Source organism: Corapipo altera, unplaced genomic scaffold, assembly GCF_003945725.1.
Source record: "Corapipo altera isolate COAL_440 unplaced genomic scaffold, ASM394572v1 68, whole genome shotgun sequence".
Classification (NCBI taxonomy): domain Eukaryota; kingdom Metazoa; phylum Chordata; class Aves; order Passeriformes; family Pipridae; genus Corapipo; species Corapipo altera.
Window position 1 is genome coordinate 4,893,823 of NW_020884919.1, and position 21,699 is coordinate 4,915,521.

A 21,699-nucleotide genomic window follows, 5' to 3' on the forward strand; every position below is an offset into this window, starting at 1 on the left:
ATTCATGTATTTCCTCTGAACTTCTTTGAAAGTGTTGGGACAAATTCTTTTTACTGTTTACATGAAAGGAGCAGTGATTTAGGAATAAAGGCAATATGGTCGTAGTCAGGTTTCCCTGAGATTTACTGGATGTCATTTAGGAAGTAATCTTGTCTTTTCTCTTCTAAATGTAGAACAAGAATAGCAGTATTTCCACATGGCATATGGATGCTGTGAGGTTTAAAACCTGAAATGCTAAAATGATGGGGGGTACACAATGTAAGAGTGGCCAGCACAAGGTACCCAGGTATTCTGTGGTTGAGAAGAGGTGGGATTATGGCCTCATATCTTCCTGAAGTGGCCAGTTTTGGAAAGGGCTGGAAGGTTTCTGAAAGCAAAGGTCAGGTTCTGCAAATGTAAGCTCATTGAGTGTGAACCATATTTCTGGAAGCAAGAGCTATTTGAGTGATTTATGAGGCTTGTAATGGAATCTATGATGCTGTTCTGTTTTAAGGTAGTGCTTGGGTAGACCAATGGCAGCAGCACAGTGGTGATGATAGAAATAAATAAACAAAGACAACAAAAAAGCAGTGTTCAGATATCTGGTTGAAAATGGATAGAAAAATAATTTATGCATAAATCTAAAGCCATGTTTTATTTTTATTTCTTTCATTATTGGAAAAAAGGAAAGAAATTTTTTTTTTTTTTAAGTGCATCAACGGTGCCAATATTTTAAATATGGGCAGTTGTCTGCTTTGTTTGTTGGCTCACATAAAAAAAATAACAGCCTTCTCCTCAAAGTTTACTATTTTGATATTGAAAAGATGTAATAAATGGATGAAAAAAAGAAAAGGACAGAGAGGATGAAAGGTTGGATGAGGCAGTGATTACATGGTATGTACTTGTTATAGTCACTTGGCAATGTTTGTAGACGGGGAGGAGTTTATTTGTTTGTTTTGCTCAAACTATAATATGAAGCAAATTACTTTTGTAGGGGCTGTACAGTGGTTTAAGTGCCTTGCAGAAGTTGCAGCATGCTGATGGCATCAGGTGGAGGCAATGATTCCTCTGTTAGAGGGAAGGGAAAAAAATCAAGGAAACAGCTTAATGTCCCTAATATAAGAAGCAATTTCTTTTTCTCTCCTTAGCAACCCTAAAAAAGAGGCTATCTCATCTAGTAAGGTACATGATGTGGTTTTGTTTCTGAGATATTATGTGGAACAATGAGGTATATGTTTACTAACTGTGCAGGTTGTGTTTTTTATTATTGAAGATATTTTTAACTTTTCTAGTATTCTCTAAATTGTCATTCTCAAGCTGTATTTAAATTGGACTTCGTGTGCAGATTTTAATTACATTATAAGCAAGATCAATTTATTTAGCAATGTGGGTTGTTTTTGGGAGGGTTGTTTGTTCGTTTGTTTTTGAAAATTTAATGTCTTCTCCTTTTTCCCTAATATGTTTGAGATGAAGACAAACACTTTTGTGCCCAATATGAATATGTCCCTATAATAGAATGAAATACTCTGTGGCCAGTATTATCTTCTGATTAAAACTGAATTTAATAATGCCCTCTGGGGAAAAGAAACAGATTGATTTATAGCACTAGGTCCTGTCATGTCCTGCATATTCCTATTGTCTAGACTATATATTCCTAATAGCAACTACAGTGGGCTCCAAATGAAATTATCCTACAAAATTATGACCTGCATTTTACCTACAAGAAGCTACAGCACACTCTGGATCCCATGAATGTCAAATGTTACCTTCTACAAAACATGTGCAGTATGAGTTTCCTTTGTTGCCCAACCCATTCTTTAGGAGTTGTCAAAGATAATTCACTTCTACATTATCCCCCCAAAAGCACCATTAAAGCACCATTGCTTAGCTCTGCCATTACACTGTTCAGACTTTCTCTGGAAGTCATTTTCCTTAAGTACTTTATATTGTGAAGGTAACTATTTATTGACGTGTCTTTAAAATTGTAATAATCTACTGCTTAGTGTCTTGACAGGAAAGCATTTAAGTGACCTTACTTTTGTGAGATGATGGTTTGTGGAGTTCATAATCCATTCAGGGGGCAGTCCTAGGGAGGTGGGAGGTTGCACACTTTTGGGTTTGCTGGAAGGTGGTTAAATGAGGCAAGTGTCACAGCCTAATGCTGCCACGTGCAGCTCTCTTAGGCTGTGTGCTTGATGGGATGCCTATTGTACCTGAATTATGCTTTAATTTTAACAGTGTGTGACTTAACTGCTTTGAAGTAAATAACTGGGTTTGATTTACAGTCTCTGCAGATTTATAAGAAGCTTTTGAATGTGCAGCTAAGAAAAAATAGTACTGTTATAGCTATGTACCTCTATAAATCTGTCTTTATTGTTCAGCATGTGCGTGGCTACTGGGACCCCATTACGACTTTACAATCACTGGGCAATGTGCTTGAAGCTCAGTAATGCAGAAATTAGGAATGTTATGATTTTCAACTCTTCTTACTTGTTTTTGACATGAGAGTGATGTAAGAAAATTCACTCTCTGTAAAACTCTTAACAGTCAGGATTGAAAGATAAGGCCATTCATAAGGACCTTATTTCATTATGTCAGACTTTTTCCTTGCTCATTTAAGCTGTTGGCATCACAACCAGCTCTGTGACACAAGACCCAGTAACAGAAAACTTCATTCATCTTACTCATTCCAGAAACTTGATGCGTTTTGTGATAGAATCATTCTATAACACAAGTAAAACAAGAAATATGAAAAAGGATCTAGGAGCATATTTTTGAAAATTCTTCAGCTTGGGAAGACTACTGTGTTCACATTCATAGTTTTTTAGCACAATATCTCCTAATGCGCTGTAGGCTTGGAAGAAAGCCAACTATATTTTTGTCAGTAACCCAGTTTGTTGAAATTTAAATTATGTTACTCAGCAAAAAAGAGGAAAAGCTTTCTTTTCTTTTGAGGAACATGAAGTCTGGATGCTTTAAATTGCTTCTTTAAATTTAGTATGTTTTAAGTTCTACACTATACTTTTAAGAAACCATATCTGAGAAGGCTGATTTAATTCAGAGCAATCAGATATTCGAGGATGAGTCACTTGAAAAAAGATGGATGGATATTTTTCATTTGATTTTTCATTTTTCAGCACGTGCAATAATCACTCTGGACGTGGCTGTTAAAAGTTTAGACACCAGTGTATCTAACTTATTGAATGGTGACATCTTTAATAAAAATCATAGTTTGTAAATGGCGTTGCAGACATAATTATGGCAAATTGCTGTCAGCAGAAGGGACACAGAGAAATCTATGCCAGCTTAAGTTTCCCAAGCCACAGTGTCAGTATAAGGTTGTCTGGGCTGCTAATTAGGAGCATTACTCTCAGAAGAGGCTCAGCAAAGGCAGTGCTGCAAGAAGATTTCACAGCCTGTCATTTTTGTGTGTTTTAACTACTATTTACCTGGTCTCATTGGATACTGGAGAAAAAGAAAGGCTTGCTGCTACTGGTCTTGTTCATAACTTGGCTTTTTGCTCATGTGGAGGCAAAAAGTCTATTTCCTTTGCTGTTGTTCTTTGTAATAAAATTTGATTATTCCTTTATAAATACATAGTTTTATCTCCTTTTTTTTCTTTTTCTAAATAAGTGGTAAATTAAACTAACTAAGTCTGGTTATGCCTGGCACTAATATTACTTATTTATACAGTTCACAAAGACTCATCTGCCAAAATCTCAGCTTTCAGTCAAAAAATTAAAGCAGCTTCCTAGTCATGGAGAGGTAAACTGGATCTATATGGAAAAAAAGAGAAACCCTGAAGATTGAGAAAATACAGGGAAAGGCAAGATGTCTCAAAGATCTTGGCCTGTTTTTTTTGTTATCTAATTTTTTATCATTTTGGCTTCCAGATATATATCTCTACATATCTACATATATATATATATATCTACATATATATATATATTAACCTTTGTTTCAGTCTCACCTCTTTTGGCTCATCAGGAAGCACTTGAACAGCACTCCTCTGTATTGCACCAGCACTGGGGCCTGTGCTGACACCTTCCAAGTGTGAGGATGCTCATTGCAGAAATATTAAGCTCCTGAAAGTTTTCTTACAACTTCTCCAAAGCATTTATTCCCCAAGCATATGGTCAGCATTCCAAACAACTGTTTCACCCTCCTCAAAACCACCCACTTTCTAGAAAATAAATTAAACAAGTGGCTCTTTGTAGAACTGTCTGTGACAGCAGTGACCTGCTCTTTGCAAAGTGGAAAGATACACCTGCCACTTTTTAAAGCACTGCCCCTTCTCTCATTTCCCTTAAGCAAGCCCAGAATGAAATTTGTCTGTGGAAATTTGGAGTGTTACATTGATTCAGAAGAGATATGTAAGGGTTATTGGAGAAAAAGCAGTCAATCAAAATAATAAAAATAATTCTTCCTTTAAGATAAATTTTTTCAAAAAAAAAAAAAAAGCAAGCATTTTTTGTGAAAACATAAATATTATTTGTAAGCATTTTCTAATATATGTTACAAATATACAGTTATTTTGGGAAAATGCAAGCAAAAAAAAAATGTATAAATAAAAGACATGTATTGATAGGACAAGGGCGAATGGCCTTAGATTAGGTTTAGATTAGGTATTAGGAAGAAATTATACCCTGTGAGGGCAGTGAGGCCCTGGCACAGATTGCCCAGAAAGGTTGTGGACTCCCCATCCCTGGAAGTGTCCAAGGCCAGGTTGGACGGGGCTTGGAGCAACCTGGGATAGTGGAAGGTGTCCCTGGCCTTGGCAGGAGGATGGAACAAGATGATTTTTAAGGTCCCTTCCAACCCAAACCATTCTGTGATTCTATGATAATAAATATTATAATATAATATAATGTAATATAATATAATACAGATATTATATAATCAGTATAATATAAAGAAAGGTCCAAAACTGTGCTGAAAGGGAAAGGATGATACATGGTTCTGATCTTCCATACTAACTTGCAAAGAAATGGTCACACACACCTTGAGTCTTGAGTAAATTTCCATTTCAGTCATGTTCAGAACAAGGACAGTTTTAATGTATAAAACAGTAGAAGTTAAGTTCTTTCCTTTCAAATAGTGAGATATTGTCTATCTCTTTCATTATTAACAAGAAGCATATGGAGAGTACAATGAGCATTTTTAATTCTAATTGTATTTCATCCAAAATCGTTTCCCAGTTCACATAGAAGTTTCTCAAAAAGACTTCAACAACTCCTATGAACTCCACTGAGTTGTTTGCTTAGATCAGTTAAAAAACAAGGAATGTTTATGCTGAAGTGTATAACTGGAAAAAACCTATTAATTTTTGTTTCTAGTCTTTCTTCAACATTTGGGAAAAATGAAATCTGTTCACATAAGACTGATTTTAATAGATGGTACATGTGCAGAATCCTCAGTTACAACAGTAATATAATACAAGAACATGTCACTGCTTTTCCCTCTCCTCTGCTCTCTGAAGTCTTATGCAAGTCTTGATTTGAAATGGAAATAAATGTAACAATTCCTACAGTACAAGATGTATGTTGGAAAATCAAAGTGAAAGAAGACAGTCATTCTCCATGGCTCTGGTTTGTATAAAATATGGTTTGGCCATAAGACATATATTTCCAGTACCCTTTGAAGATTTAGCCATCCTCATATGAAATTGCTCTTTTCTCTAAAGGTCTAGTAATATTTGTGTGTATAAAAGAAATAGGAAAAGTTTACTTCCAGCCATAATTTTGCTACTGCCCACGGTCTACATAATGTCATTAACTGGAGTAGAATTTAAACTATATGATGTCTTAACTATTCTTTATGAAGTCCTTTACTGGAAATCCTAGTTTATAGAAAGTAATAAAGGAAGGATGATCACATTTGACAGAAATGCTCCAAGGAAACTGTTATTAATATAGGAAAGAACCCTCAAAAATTTATAGAAGATTGCTCAGAATAAATATGTGTGGGGAAACATTTCTTTTTAGGAACTTCTGAAACTGACTGAATGAAAGGAAAAAAGATTAATTACTTTAAAGATATGAGTAGACTAGACATCTGCACATAGTGGGATTTATATATGAATTCAGAAATAGGCATGAAATTAATTCAGTAACTTCTTGAGTGCAAGAAGTTTTATATATATATATATATATATATTAGAAGTCCCCAGTGCAACCAAACCCTTATCTCCATGGTATACAGCACATGCAACTTGTGTGATAACTGGGGAGCCATTCACAGCAGCTTAAGGCACAGCTGCCAGCAAACCCATGGAGATTAGAATGTGATTCATAGCCCTTGTTATCTGCTGAGTGGATTTTTCATGCAGAATATAATTTGATGGGGGAGTGGACTTGGACAATTCTTTATGAACTTCCCCTGTGATAAAGTGGATGTGCCCAGTGCACTGCAGAGGGCATGGTACAAAGAAGACAAAACCCAAACCAGATCAATGGTATCTACAACACACAAATGGTACTGTGTGTTCAGTGTCCAGGTTAATTACTAGATGACAGTGATGTACTGCCCCAGAAGGTCTATTTTTTAGAGAAGTGTTCTTTGCATGGTAGGACATCTCTCTGAATAGGTCTGTTCTTCCTCTGAAGAAAAGTAATGTGAATTAATGTATTGTTTTTTTCTGGAAACTCTGTGCTTAAGTCTTGACACATGGCATGCTTTGGAATGAGCAGCTTTACAAGGAATGGAGTTGTAATAACCCCAAGTGTCTTAAATAACCTGTGCTGCTGGGACCTCTGTGCCCTTCCCAAAGACATCCTGCTGGGGAAGGGAAATTGGGTAAATAAGTGTTAAGAGCTACCAATGCTTTTTGACACAAAGGTTGTGGTGTGGTATTGCTTTATAATGTCTCACTTTTCCTGGACTGCTGAGCAAGCTCAGTTTTAACTATTGGATGCAAATTCCTAATATGATCTTGAATTAATCATTCTTGTTTTCCATTAAAAAAACACCTAATTATTCTTGTTTTTCATAAAAAAAACCTATTTAGTGCAATTTCTTGTGATATGTTAATGAATAACTAAGGAAAGGATAGAGCAAACATTTTATAACTGTGAATATTGTTAACAGAAACAACAATATGTGTGTGATATGCCTTTCATGTCTCTATCACATTTATCTAAAAATAGGTACTTTTCCTGCGCAGTAAGAAGAAAACAGCATCCTCCTCCAGCAGGCTGCTACTTAACCTTGCTCCTTTTCATCCACTTCCCAGTGTACAGCAATCTTCTAGAGCTCTCTTTGCAGAAATTTAATTACTAGTTTTATTTCTACAAATGTTTAAAATTGAATCCCTTTTGCACCTTTCATTCTTTATAAGTGATGTTTTCCGAAATGTTTCTATTACATGGAAACTTATCTGCAATTTTCAAAAGCCTCACTGAATCAGTGAGCCATAAACTTTTCATTCCATGACTAGAACTTCAGCAAATGGTAAGAAGACACATTGAAAATTCTTAAACTGTTATTGATTTCTAGAGATGCAGAGTTTTGGGGTATTTTTCATGATATTTTTAAAAGCACGTCCTATGTTTTCTTGGACAAGGAAAAAAATCCAGGTTTTCCTCACTATTGTCCAAAATCTATCAGTGCTCGCACATGTCTCTCAGTCCACCTGACATTGGCTTCCTTCTTGAGGTTGGATACTGGAATAAATGGATCATTTCTTTATTCTGGCTCAGCAGATCTTTGTAATAAGAGCTATCAGAAAGGGAAAAGGCACAATATTCACTTTGAATTGAAAAGGAAATGAATAGTGGAAGGGCAGAAATCGAAGAGAGAAGGGGCAGCAGTGACCTGTGTAATGGGGTGGCTGTGGTGGAATACACCTGGTATTCCTGGTATTTCATTGAGTAAATCTTGTTTACCTGCATTTTGAAGGACAGGATGAGTCTCCATGTCTGCTTTAAGTATTTAGCAGGTGCATGACTCATAAGCCCTTAGTTATTGTCAAAAACTTAATGACTACAATTGTTACTCTATCAAATTTACTGTATATTCTCAAGTGCAGCATTGACATGATGGGAGCAACAGTTTTGTGTTGGACTGTGGAAAACAAACGTAAAAATTCCACATCTGAGGGCTGATAGAAATACAGAAACTGAAAGCAAAAAAAAAAAAAAAACCTACTGTGTGAAATGATAGTTTATCACATCTGGCTTCTCTCATGATGATAGAATCTTGAAACAATAATCCTGTCAATAAGAATAGGAAGAAAAGGAATCTTAGTTAAATGAAATTGGTAAAGTTATGTTCTTTGCACTTCTTTATACTTTTGCTTACTGTAACAGTACAGCTGTGTACGGACAGGTCAGTTGACTCATAAGAAAAACATGGGATTTTTAAGGCATTTACAAAAAGTGTCTCCAGGATCCTACAAGGCAAAGAACTAACTGTTTCAAACAGCTGTTTTGGTGGCTGAGAAGCTGCCACAGCATCCAGGGAAGGAAAGACTGCATAGCTGTTAATAAATATCTCTATATAAGTATCCCACAGACATTTACCTCAATGCTACTTATTGTGGTGGTTAAATCAGTAATCTGGTGGCATCCAGATACCTCAGAACTACAAAAAAATAGTGATTTAAATGAAAATTAATGAATACACATGCATCTGCTAGTACATACAGTGGTTTTAGGCATGCATATCTACATACAGATTTTTTTTTTATTTCTGTGAAGTATTTATGATCTGCTTTTAGTCCCCTTAAAATATAACCAATAAACTCTTACAAGCTTTAGCAATGTAGCATCCCCACGGTGTAACAGGCATCCTAGAAAAACAGCTTCAGAACTTGCGTGGCTTCAGAGCTGCCTCCCCTCTGCAATCTTCTACCATCACCAATTCAGACTCCTGTTTCACGTGTGCACCATCATTCAGTGATGTTGCTTCTAAATATGCCCTAAAAAAACCAATCACAAAGGCAAACTTTAAAATATTTAAGAGAACTCCAAACAAATGTGTATCGCACCACTGAAGTTGAAATCAGACTTCCGTGCTTAAAAAGGAAAAATTCTCTCCAACCACTATTTGTGTATTGAGGATTGGATTCCTTATAATATACCATCTAATGCATGTAAAACAGCTGGAGCTCTTTAAGTGAGTAGAGCATCTGCTCAGTGAAGCAGCTGGCAGCCAGTTATTTGTATTGCAATTGCACTCCTGAACTTCTTTTTTCTTTCTTTCCTTTTTTTGTTTTTTTTTTTTGGCAGATGTACAGCAAATAGCAATCGACTGGATCACGGGGAATTTTTACTTTGTGGATCACGTCAGTGACAGGATCTTTGTTTGCAGCCAGAATGGGTCAGTGTGTGTCACCCTCATCGAGCTGGATCTGAATAACCCCAAGGCCATAGCTGTTGATCCAACAGCAGGGTAAGGTTACTTACCTGCATTAGCATTTATTTTACATGCTGCATGCTTGCCTGTGACTGAATATGCTTTCTGTTTCGTTCAGGTGTTTAAAAACCTATTTTTTTCCTACCGTATTGAGTTACTTGCATAGTTACTATAATAAAACAGTAATGTGTAGTGAACTTGGAGCAAATAGTTAACTACTATAGTTGCAATATTAATTGCAATATGTCCCTTGTAACTTCTCAAAATGGAATTGAAACTAAAAACAGAATTTTCTCCCTACTTACCGTAAGATTTACTTTTGCCTTTGCTTTTCAGTAAAGTGTATTTCTAACTAGAGTATGTGGAAAAGGAACTTTTAAAGGATTTTTATACTGTATCCCCTCAGTTGCATGAATATTGAAAACGGGTTTAACAAGTTTATTTGCAAAAAAAAAAAAAGTGGAAGAATTTTTACTCCTCTTTAGAGGTCAGCTATAATGGTAAAATTACATTGTATTTGCTGTTTCTCTTCCATAGAAACATTCCACATCACTTAGGAATAAAACTTTTCTAAAAATTCAGGGTACTAAAAGTTCTCTATTCTGTAACATCCACCAGCTGGGAAAGATTTTCAAGTAAAAGCATAACTAAATAGGAATAGTAATAAGAGTAGGATCAAGCTAATTTAAAAACTAAATTTTTGTGAGGATTTTCAAACTGTGATTTTTATCTTGGTTTTATTAGTCAGTAAGTACTTTAGACTGAAATGCCTGGTGGAATATGTCCTAAGCTGCCATAAGCCCCTTCTCAATAAATACAAAAATATTTACTGTAGAACAGCTTGTCATCCATATGTGGACTTTTGTCACTCTTTATTTAAAGCCTGACCAAATATTAAGATGTATTAGCACAATGACTTAAATTCTGACAGGAACAGCTTGCCTGTAAAGTTTACAAAGAAGTTTGGTAATGCAATTCCTGAGTAGAGCTGTATTTCTCTCTGCAGCAGATGGTAAGTTTGACTCGATCTGACTGCAGAGTTGTTTTAAAAGAAAAATAAAAATTCACATAGAAATTGATTTTCTGCAAGTTCTGGTCTGAAAGAACTTGAAGCTTTCAAATTTGCCAACAGCAGCCTTTTTTCCATACGTTTGCTTGTACATTCTTAGCTGGATTTACTACATGAATCCAAAGCTTGTCGTTATCTAATCTTATCTGTCAGGGATGGACGAATTATATCCAAGCCTTTGGTGAGGAGGGATGGAACAGAAAATGAGAGACTGTTTTCCTTCAATTGTTACCTGCTGGCAACAAACCATTCCTACTCAGAGAGTTGCCTTTTCAGTGCCATATGTGAGAGGAATAGTGGCTATTTTAGGTAGATGTAAGTGCTGGCCTCTAGGAAAGGCCAGGAGTGATTATGTTATTTTATAGTGGGATGATTCATGAGGAATATCCATTTATTTCATGGTGGAAACACTTGGTGGAAAATTTTCTCAGAATACATGGTTTGCATATATTGGAGCAGTTATTTCATTGCTGTTTTTATTGGCAGTTTTATTAATTATCTGATGTGTTGTTCTGTTAATTGAATATCTAACATACTGATAAGCTCCAACTTATATATTAGTTCTACTGGTTTTTGTCTGGATTTTGATACAGAATGCAGACAGAAAATCAAAAAACAAGCTGGCTATTTAAAAATGTTTTGATCCCCTTTTTTGTTCTTTTTCTCTTGCTTTTTTTTTTCCTACTTTTTTTTTTTTTCTTCTTTTTGTCTTTGGTCTTTTTATTATTTCACATTGATAGTAGTTAAGACTAATTTTGGTGTCTTAACTAAAAGTGTGGCATAATAAAGTATTAGTGTGGCATTGCTGTTTGGGTAATTCACTGGTTTTATTTCATTTAAAAAATCACAAAAGTATCCATACTAAAAAAATATTGCAAGCTGAGCACTGAATGAGTTGCATGAAAGTGTGTGTGCAGCAGCTTCTTAAGGAAGTTGTGTTTATACACTGTAAGCATATGATTATATGCCCATTTTTTTGGAAGGGTGGTTGTGTTTAAATATGAAGCCCAGGTTGTTCTGGGAGGTTTTATCTCCTGCAAGAATTAAATATTAAGGTATTAAATGTAAGGTATTTGCTCCTGTCACATGTAATGCTGTCCTGGTATGTTCAGTGTCCCTGATGTTCTTCTACAAGCGGAAGGTGTGCTCGCACAGAGAAGAGCATTTCCTATATTAAGAAATTCAGAGTGTCATCACAAGCCTTTATGTCTATGATAAACTTCCTGGAGTAGCACAGAGTCAAGCTTGCTATTCTTGCATGCTCATGTCTGTGCTATGTTTAATTGTTTTATGAACCAGAAATTCTGATTTTACTCATAAAACAACTAAAGCACTGGTGGAAAATGTCTTCAATCCAAATAGTTCCCCTTGCAGCACTGAGGAATGTATTTTTTGAGTGTGGTTAATTTTACATCTCTGTGCCTTCAAGTTTTGATAGATGTTTGGTGCCGTTAGTTTTATATATTCTTCTATGAGCTTACAACGGAACTCGAATTACTAAGCTTCTTTCATATCATACAGTGAATGAAAGAACTTTTGCTATTCTTCCAAAACTGAACTTGAAATTGAGAAAAGAAAGATTCTGCTATTCACACAGCTCTTGCAGAAGCAAGATTGTTATGTGTCTAATCTGAGTATGTTACTTTGGTAGGATTTCAGCACTTTTATCAGTCTGAACTGTGTTTGATGTTTTGACTCTTCCAGAAAAATCCCCCTCTCTACCAATGAACTTACCCAATTAGAGGTTTTGCAGTACTGATTATCTGTTGCATCATCTAATTTTAAGTTCTGAGTAGCACATCAGACCTGTGTTAAGAGACCATAACCAGGGACCAAGTATGTGTTTCCACTGATCACTGTGAGTTCTTCAGAGCCCAGACTTGGCAGTGAAACATGGATTGAAGAAAAAGCTAGGACAAGGTTAGTAGGAAATAAAGTGGCAACCAGAAACAGAGAGGGAGAATAAATAGTTTTGCAATAATATTTTATCTATCAAATGCCTTTGAAGTAAGATGTTTGGCTCCATATGTCTGCAGTTGATAGTTTTGATAAGTTTTAATATGGGACTTCTTTTCTTCAGTGGTCAAGAAACAGAAGTGATTACTTTTGCTAGTCCTTGAAATTGGTGTAAAATTGATGACGGTACTTATGACTGTCACATGAAACAAATATGAGCTGAGTTAGAATGAGTTTATCTCTAGCTAAGGTCTTCAGTAGGTCTGCTGTACTCGTGGGGAATGGCTTTTTAAAGGATTCCAGCTAGTTTGGCAACCGGTGTGCATATTCATGAGACTTTGATCACCGCACATCGGTGATAGGGAAGGTAACACATTTAAAACTCACAAGAGGATAGATCAGATTTAGGTTCTCTCCCAGCTCTGCCACAACCAGCTAAATGTCTATGCACAAAGCATTTCATTTTTTTTATGACTCTGCATCTCCTTGTATTTAATAGGAAGCATAAAACAGCTCAAACTATCTGATATTTGAATGCATTCAGGAACATTAGGAATTAATATTGTAGAATGCAGTTCTAACTGTATACATCTACATATTCATGCTGTAAATATGTCTACTTAATTACCTTCACTGTTCAAGGTAAATTGTTGCCTTCCACTGCACTGCAATGGCAATGGAGAATGTATAGCAACATTTTACAAGGGAAAAATGCCTTGGAGTAAGGCAATACTGCAGTTCCCTCCCAACAGGAGCACTTGAAATGTTGAGTCCTGATTTTACTCCTTAGGCATTCAACATACATGTAGTAATATAAATACCAGTGTCTCCTAATTTCTCCTCGTATCCATTTTCTGTTTTCTTTAGGAATGCCAGAAAATGGGAAAAGACAGGAATAGAGGATAGGGCTGCAACCTCAGGGCTACTGCTGGTTCCAGAAACCAGCAACTTGTACTGATGGCTCTGATGCTATTTGGGATGCTGATCATAATTTTTACTATATTTTCACAGGCTTATGGAAAGAGATGAACTTCAAGGATAACGTTTGAAATGCAGAGGGTATTGATCTATTGCCCACTTACAAAACTTTCCAAACATAACGAGATGTGTGGATAAAGGGCACATAGGGTGAGATTATGAGGATGTGCAGATCAAAGCTAGCGTGTGGAAAGATATGTGGAGCAGTGTGGAGCAGTATTGGGAGTGAGGAAACAGGTTAGACACCTCCTACATGAACCTCTGTAGAATCATCAGAGTATCCCAGAATGGTTTGGGTTGGAAGAGACTTTAAAGATCATCTCATTCCACCCCCCTGCCCATGGACAGGGACACCTTCCACTATCCCAGGTTGCTCCAAGCCCCATCCAGCCTGACCTTGAACACTTCCAGGGATGGGGCAGCCACAGCTTCCCTGCCAGGGCCTCTCCACCTTCACAGGGAAGAATTTGTTTCTTATATCCAGCGGCTCCATGTCTGTCTTGTGCTGAGGACCCCAGAGCTGGACATAGCACTGCAGGTGGGGTCTCACCAGGGCAGAGCAGTGGGGCAGAATCACCTCCCTTGACCTTCTGGCCACACTCCTTTTAACTCAGCCCAGGACACATTTTTCTTTCTGGGCTGTCAGCACACGTTGCCAGGTCAGTATAAAACCAAGGTGTATCAAGGGGGGGAAGAGGATGAGGAAGAGAAGAATTGGAGGGGATGTCTAATTAGAGCCTGAAGTCATTGAAACTTGTAACTACCATTTAAAAGTTACATGAGTAACAAAAGGGAGATTTGCTGCTTTACAAAGGAGATGTGTAAAAGGAGCAAGCTCACATTTTAATACTGCAGCAGTGTGTGTCATGTAAATATTTGAATAAATCTTTTAATCGGCTTTTCCTTCTGCTGTGGTGTAGAAATAAAAAAAAACCCACAAGCTCCACTTATTTCTTTCACAAAACATTTGTAAATGCACACAAGAAGAGATTGTGATATGATGATGTTTGAAGAACAACAGCTATTAATGTGTCATGGTGTTATGTAGCATTTCTTGGTAATGTTAATAAGTCAGGAAAAAAAAAAAACAACTGCACAACAGTGAAAAAATTTATTCTGTTGCATTTTAAGTCTATAATAGCAATCAGTTGATACCTTTGTGATTCACAAAGAGGAGCAAGGGAAATGGGAGGAGAATTAACAGCTTAAGTTTTCCACTTCATCATCTCAAGAATTTGTTCTGAGGAAAAAATATGAAAGTATTATGCTGTTAACTCCTCCTGGATTCTAAGGATTCTAAGCATAGATTGTTCTGTGGCTCGAATGAAAGCCACAGTATGAAAATAATAATGATAATTAAAAATACATAACTATATTTTTGAAACACAGTGGGGAAATTTGCCTCAGTCTAAAATTTCAGAAAATAGGAGGAAGGAAGGGGTAAGACAACGTTTTGAAGTGCAGCCTTTCCTATAACAACAAAACAGCAGCTTTAAAATATCATACAGCAGAGATCTAGAAAAAAAATTATAAAAAGGAGTTGTTTTTGGCCTTTAAAGATTTTCTTTTTAGCTTTAAATTAATTCTGCTTCTGAAACAATTCTGGTAGAGGTAAAAGGAAGAAGTTGGGGGTTGGTTGTGTCATCCAGAGCAATTAACTGCTATTACAAATGTTCACACTCAAGCTGTGTGTGATTGCCCTCATGGGATGTTTGCATTTATTGGACAGATCAAAATGCAATATAAGATCCACTGAGCAGTTTGCACTAAAAAGCCAAGGGAATGGGAAAAGTTTTAAACTCTGTTGAATGAAAAGTTTTCCTTACCAGAGAGCCATGCGTGGTAGTGCCCGGGACATGGAAAAGCCCTCCCAGAGGTTGGAAAACAGCCCTTAACAGGTCAAAAAGATGGAAGGTATAAATAGGAGTTTTAGGCTGACAATTCAATCTGTTTGGTATTGTGAGAAGACATGTGAGCCAGTAAGAGCTATCCTACTTGGTGAGCTTTTAGACAAATGCATGGGTGAAGTCTCTGATGGAATGTTTGATGGGGCAGAACCCATGGCCAAACCTGAAAACCTGTATTACAAATCCCACAATAGCCAGGAAAGGGCAAGTCAGCTGGTGAGAGAGTGGAGAGAGACCTTTCCAAATCAGCGTCGTTGAAAATAATTGTATTTTTCATTGTTTTCTGTACCTGTGTCTTTCAAAAAATCAAATCATAAATGCACTATATTTTAGACACCCTGAGTAGAGTTTGCATTCACCTTATTTGCCTTGAGTTAAGCATGCTATAAGTTGAATAGGGGGGTAAGAAAACACACTTGCAGAGTAAAGCAGGGTATCCCAGTGTCTGATTTAGCCTGATTACTGAGGGAGTCCCCATGTCTGGGCTTTGGAAGGACATGGCCTTTTGCTTCATTCCTTTTCTGAGCCAGGAACTGGAGAGGGCTCATGATGCCCCAGGGTTTGCTCTGGTAGGCAGAGAGAAAGAAAAAAGTCTTTAGCCTGACCCGGCAGAATGGCCTGACAGTGTGATAACTGGCAATTGGATTTTGAGTGATTTCTTGGACAAGGAAAAGGGAGAAAAAGTCAAAGAACTTTATGTCAATGAGGAGATGAAGTTCCTTACAGGGGAGGAAGAGTAGAAATTCAAAAAGCGGGTGAGGTCAAACCAGTATATATTTTTCTTTATTTGCTTCATTGTTATTTGGACAGGGGAGTCTTTCAGGATAAAAATAAAACATGTGCACTTATTGTCTGCTGCCTGTTTTATTCTCTTTTTACTCTCTTGTCTCTGAGCTTTTATAGCAGCCACCAGGCTTGGGAGAGATCTCTGAGTCTTAAAACTTCTTTTTTTTTTTTTTCCCTCTTAGATTAGTCACCATTTTCTGCTGATCAAAGAGGAGAGTTATAATCATTAAAGCTCACTTTTAAACAGCAAAATCATTAGTATTTTAATAACATACCATTATTAAAAGAACTCAGCTCCTTTTCTTGTCACAAAGATTTTCAAAGAGCTCTAAGATACATATAAGACCCACTTGCTTCTAGAAAGTTTTAAAAATGACCTGAAAAAGAATCTTCTTCATTAAAAAAAAAAAAAACACACACACACAGAAAGAAAAAAAACACCAAAAAAGCCCCAAAAACTTTGTAGTAACTAATCATAATATGAAAGTTTTCATTAAGAATTCAGATTTACTTGCTCATCCTTCCCCTCCACAACCTCTTTCAGGCTATGAACAGTTGGAGATGGTATAACAGTGGAGCCAAAATGAGATGAGAGAAGAAAAGATACTCAATTAGACCAAAAGAAGAGAAAAAAACAAAATTACATTTCCCTTTGTTATTATCCCTTTTAGTCAAATGCTTGTGAAACATTTATGGAAAAAGATGTTTCGACTGATCTCAAGTTTTAGAAAGCTGCTTCCAGTTCTGTGCTGTTCCAGCTTTTAATTTTAATTGTTGTAACTAAGCTGAGGCATAAAACTCTGTCACCTTTACATTTCCCCCTGGATTTTATCTCCTTTGGAACTTCTATTCTAGTGCAGCAGCACAGGTTTGCTCACTAGGAAACCTTGTGGCTGCTGCTCATGATAAGAAAAAGGAACAAGGGGTAATGTCATCTGCTCTCTCCCAAAATAAGATGATATGACTTTGCATTTATGTGCAAACAGAAAATAGAAGAAATAATGGTCCTTTTCTTCAGTGAACTGAAAAATAAATAAATAAATTTTGATTTATGAACATGGAAAGATAGGAGCTTGTATGAAAAAGTCAGTTAATTCATCTGAAAAGTATTCGGAGTCACTGATAAAACTGAAAGAATCAAAATATCAAACACGTGACATAATTGCATTTAAAGGGAACTCATTAACTAGGTCAGGTTGTTGGTTTGGATCAAAGTGACAGTTATAATCAAAACAATAAAAATAGAATAAACTTGAACAGGTTTGGTACGTGCATGTTCCCAAGTAATTATGTGAGTGCATTTGCTATTGTGCATGCCTTTTTTTTAATCAAATATCACTGAAATTAATAATTGGTGACTAAAATTAACATCCAATCTTCTGTATATGTGTGAAGGTGGACTGTATTTGGTGCCCAAAACAAGCTGCATCCAACTAATAGCAACGACAAACTGTGAATGAGAAAGGATGTGTCTTTCCAGTGATCATAAGCCTTTTGGAAAGAGTTGGCAAAGTGAACACTGCCATTAAAAGAGTTTACTGATGTTCTGAGTGCTGGTATTACCTCATAATCAGTGCTGCTGTGTGGAGAAAAAAAAACTAACTAAAGGAATAAAGCATGAACTTAAGTAAGCTGTTTTTCTGATGCATGTGCCCAGAAATGGATTTCATGTGCTGCTACTTGTAGGAACAACATTTGAGTGGTGTCAATAAGTATGGAAAAAAAAAATCAGTGGGAATACAAAAACATCAATGAAATCACAAAATAGCTGTAGCTTGTAAAAAAAAAAAAAAAAAATAAATTAAACTAGCTTGTAAGCCAGTAAAACTTTTTTTCACTTATTGAAAGTTTGATCCGGAGGACCAGTGTTGTGCCTCTCTCATGGGCTCGGGTTCTGAACACACCAGAACTCAGCTGTCATCTAACAGCATCTTCATTACCCAAACCAAGCTTTTAATAGGGTGTCCCTGATGCTTTTGGTCCCTGATCATCTGAACTGTCTCAACAAACCAGGCTGAACACATGAGCAGCAAGGACACTAATAAAGCTCCATGAGCTGGATTGCCTGGGGCAATTCACAGCTGATGCAACATGTCCTCCCACTTGAGTTTTACTCTCTCTCTGTGTAATTGGTGTAGTTACTGTTCTGCCTGTCCTCAGATCCCTCTCCTTAAGTCCTTAGCTAATTAAACTTCTGATCAAAATGCTCATCTTTTACAGAAATTACTGTGAATCTATGAATTAGAAATTCTTATTTGTGAAGGAGATGGACATGTTATTCTGCCTGGTATGGAAGTCTTGAAGTACTTCTCTTTATTTGCTTTTTTTAAAAAAATAACTGAGATGTCCAGGCAAAAACTATATGATTTAAATCACCCTATCAGTGATTTTCTTCAAGTTGAAAGCAATTAAGCTAGAGAGAATTGAGGCCGCTTTGGTTCTGAATGAGAATATAAATGGGAGTTTAAGGCTCCATAATGCAGGGACATTATGTTCATGTCCATTTGAAGTCTTCTTTTTTTTTTTTTTTTTTTTCCTTTTATTACCTGATGGTCTTATTATCTAACAAGCTTCTGTAAGGTCATTCGTGTTCAAGACAGATTCTGATATGAATTAGAGCACTGCATGAGTGGAAGACTAGAAGTGAAATTATAACTGGGTTTCGAACCCATCTTTTTTTAAGATGTACTTGTATTATTCTACACTAAAAGTGTGTGTATGTATATATAGATATTGAGAGAAACTTTTAATTTTCTCTAAAATGAACAAAATGCAAATAGTAACTAAAAGTTTAACACAGATAGAGTATTTTGATGTTATTAAGTTTCCCAAATCTCTTTTTTTGGTGATGCCCATATATTTCTTGTGTCTTTGTACTGTAGCAGTACAAAATTGTTTAAACCACAGATTTTCTAATAAGCTGTTTTCATGCCATTCTTTTCTTTATAATTTTCTTCTTCTCTGAAAATAAATCATCACCCATGTATATGCCATGTTTGAAGTATAAAAACATTGAATCATAAAATCATGAAATATCCTGAGTTGGAAGGGACCCACAAGGATCATTGAGTCCACTACTCTTGTTCTGGATTAACCAGAACCATCCAGACTAAGAAAAATGATGAGAACCATTCAGTTAACTTATCAGGATGATGATATCATCCTGATGGAAACTGCTGTTCTCTCCGGGCTGGTTGCATGGGTAGTTCGTTTTTAATATTGATTTTCCAGAAAAATTTTGTTTTTCTCAGCTTTCTTGCACATCAGTGCCCTTGTTGCTATGCTCAGTAGTGTAAACATGCCTTGCTGGAGTTCAGCTGCAATGTGAACCCTTTTGGTGGAAGACAGATAAAATTTGGAGGAAATCTGGAGTTAAGATTAAATGAAAGATCTGAAAATGAAAGATCTAAAAAACTGCCCCATGGCCTGTGTAAAACTTGCAGGAACCATGTAATCTAATTCAGAAGAGAGCAGGTTGAGAAAATTCACACTGTTTTCTCTAAAAGACTGATAAAAATAGAAAGGTGGTCCATTATCCTTATTATTTAAAGAAAAAACAGGAAAAAATAATTTACATTAGCAGAGACTGATGAGTACAGGAAAAATGTACAAGGCTGAGGAGATATTAGAACATAAATCATTTAAAAGTTGACTTCTCTGTCATTAGGGACACTTAGGACAATGTCTGTCTGGCAGGGATGTTCTAGCCTTGTGTTACACATCCTCAGTAAGGGAAGCTGGGTATGTGTATGGGCCTATAAGTTAATAATGTCAAAGAATGGGATACTAGAAGAATAAATATGAATAAATCTATTTAGTAAAATTTCAGCGTTGCTCTTTAAAAAGTATGGCTGAAACATTGCCAGAGTAACGATTTGGGTTTTGCACTTGAAGGAATTTGAAGGATTTTAAGGAAAATGGGTCAAAAAATAAATTTTAGGGGTTTTTATTTCTTTCTTTTAGAGATGATAGAATTTGCTGCGAATGAAACTGAAAACTGAGTTTTAAAGGGATTTTGATTAAAAAAAAAAAAATTACAGTGGAACATCTTCAAAAGTTCCAGGGGCTGCATCCTTGCCTTTGAGGAATTTTTACAGAGATTGTGATTGAAGTGTAAGTTTACAAGTTGTATTTAGTTTTGCACCCATAAAGCAGCAGGAGCAGCTTTCTCATGTGGTGGCTGAGAAGGCAAATTACTGCCTTGGGTAGAAGGTTGTGGACGTTGGGGGTGATGAGCAGCCTTTCTTTAAAGACGAGTGACAACCTTTCTTTCTTCTGTTTGCTCAGTCATGTAGCTGTTAAATAAGCTGTCTGAAGTTATCTACTGAAATACATAACTATGTCAACCCACAGTGGAAGGAGAATCAATTTCTGCTTTACCACATTGAAAGCTATAGCAAAAGTACTCAAAATGGGGGAGCACTGACTTTCTTTAGTTTTTGAAATAATATGTTCTATGCTAGAAACTTTTAAACTTTAAGTTTGCTCATTACCAATTAACTGGAACTGGTTGATTAATTTTCAGAGATAACACACACAAACACATGCACATACACACAAAAAAACCCCAACTTGGTCCAAGATTGCAGTTGGCCTCAGTGTTTCTAAGGAACAGAATTTAGGAGTTTGGACAGTGTCCAGACTGGCACTTGAAAACATGTTTACCTTCAATTAATGGGCAATTAGCTCACTGAAGATGCAAACTTTTAGCACAGAGAAGTCTAAAAAAAGGCCATGAAGGAAAAAAATGGCCTCGTTGACTTTGCTTCAACTTGGTTTAGATAATTTTTATTCATTAGGATTTGACAGCAAATCTACAAACCCCAAACCAAAATACTCAGGGATTTGTATATAACAGATTTCAAATGAGAACACTGTATTAATAGTAGGATATTTGAAACTCACTGCCTTTTTTACCCTCTGAGAAATAACCACTTACAGTCTTTCAGCTTTGTAAGTTTTACAAACATACAGTTTTTCTCACAGACTTCTCCAGGCACAGGAATTGCACAGCACCACCTCTTGGCTGATCTCATCCAGCAGAATGGAAACACTCGGTACTTTCTGCTGGCACAGCTCCTCTGGCTGAGCATAAGGAGAGGAGAATAAGCAAACTACATTCCCAACAGGGATTACACTGACTTCAACAGAAAATCAGACCTCTAACCAAAATATTTAAATTGGAACAAAAATTGGTTGACTACACCAAGCCAAGCTCTTGTTTGGATTCCTGAGTGTTTGACATAGTTTACTGATGTGAAAGTCTTACATCTTCTGAAAGTTCAAGGATTAGTTTGTTTGTTTGTTTTTTATATATAAATCTCCCTGTTAAATTACTGGTTTTTTGTCATGTAGAATTTTCTAAATGTAGTATTTTAGTCGATCATAATACTTTAGCCTATGAAGCTCTCATTTCAGAAATTGATATATATATATATTCTAACATTTTCAAAAATGAAATCTTACTATTGGGATTTAAATGCATGGCAGATTTATTTCAAAAGTTTTGAATGCCCACAGGTCATATTCAATTCAGGTAACAGCTGAGATTGGTCAGTTGTTTAAGTAAGACTACTTATATAGTCCATGTGTGTGTCTGTGTGTGATGTACACATTGAATACACATGCACAGACATTCACTTCTCTTATCACAGCTGGTTGGCACATTGT

The 21,699-nt window shown here is 36.3% G+C and overlaps 1 protein-coding gene across 1 annotated transcript in view; it reads left to right on the forward strand.

The window, feature by feature from the left end:
- Nucleotides 1-21,699, forward strand: part of LRP1B (LDL receptor related protein 1B) — a 672,863-nt gene that overhangs the window by 376,917 nt on the left and 274,247 nt on the right. Inside the window, exon 7 of the mRNA XM_027656245.1 lies at nt 9,207-9,369. Coding sequence (XP_027512046.1) covers nt 9,207-9,369 — 163 coding nt within the window. The remainder of the gene's footprint in view (nt 1-9,206; nt 9,370-21,699) is intronic.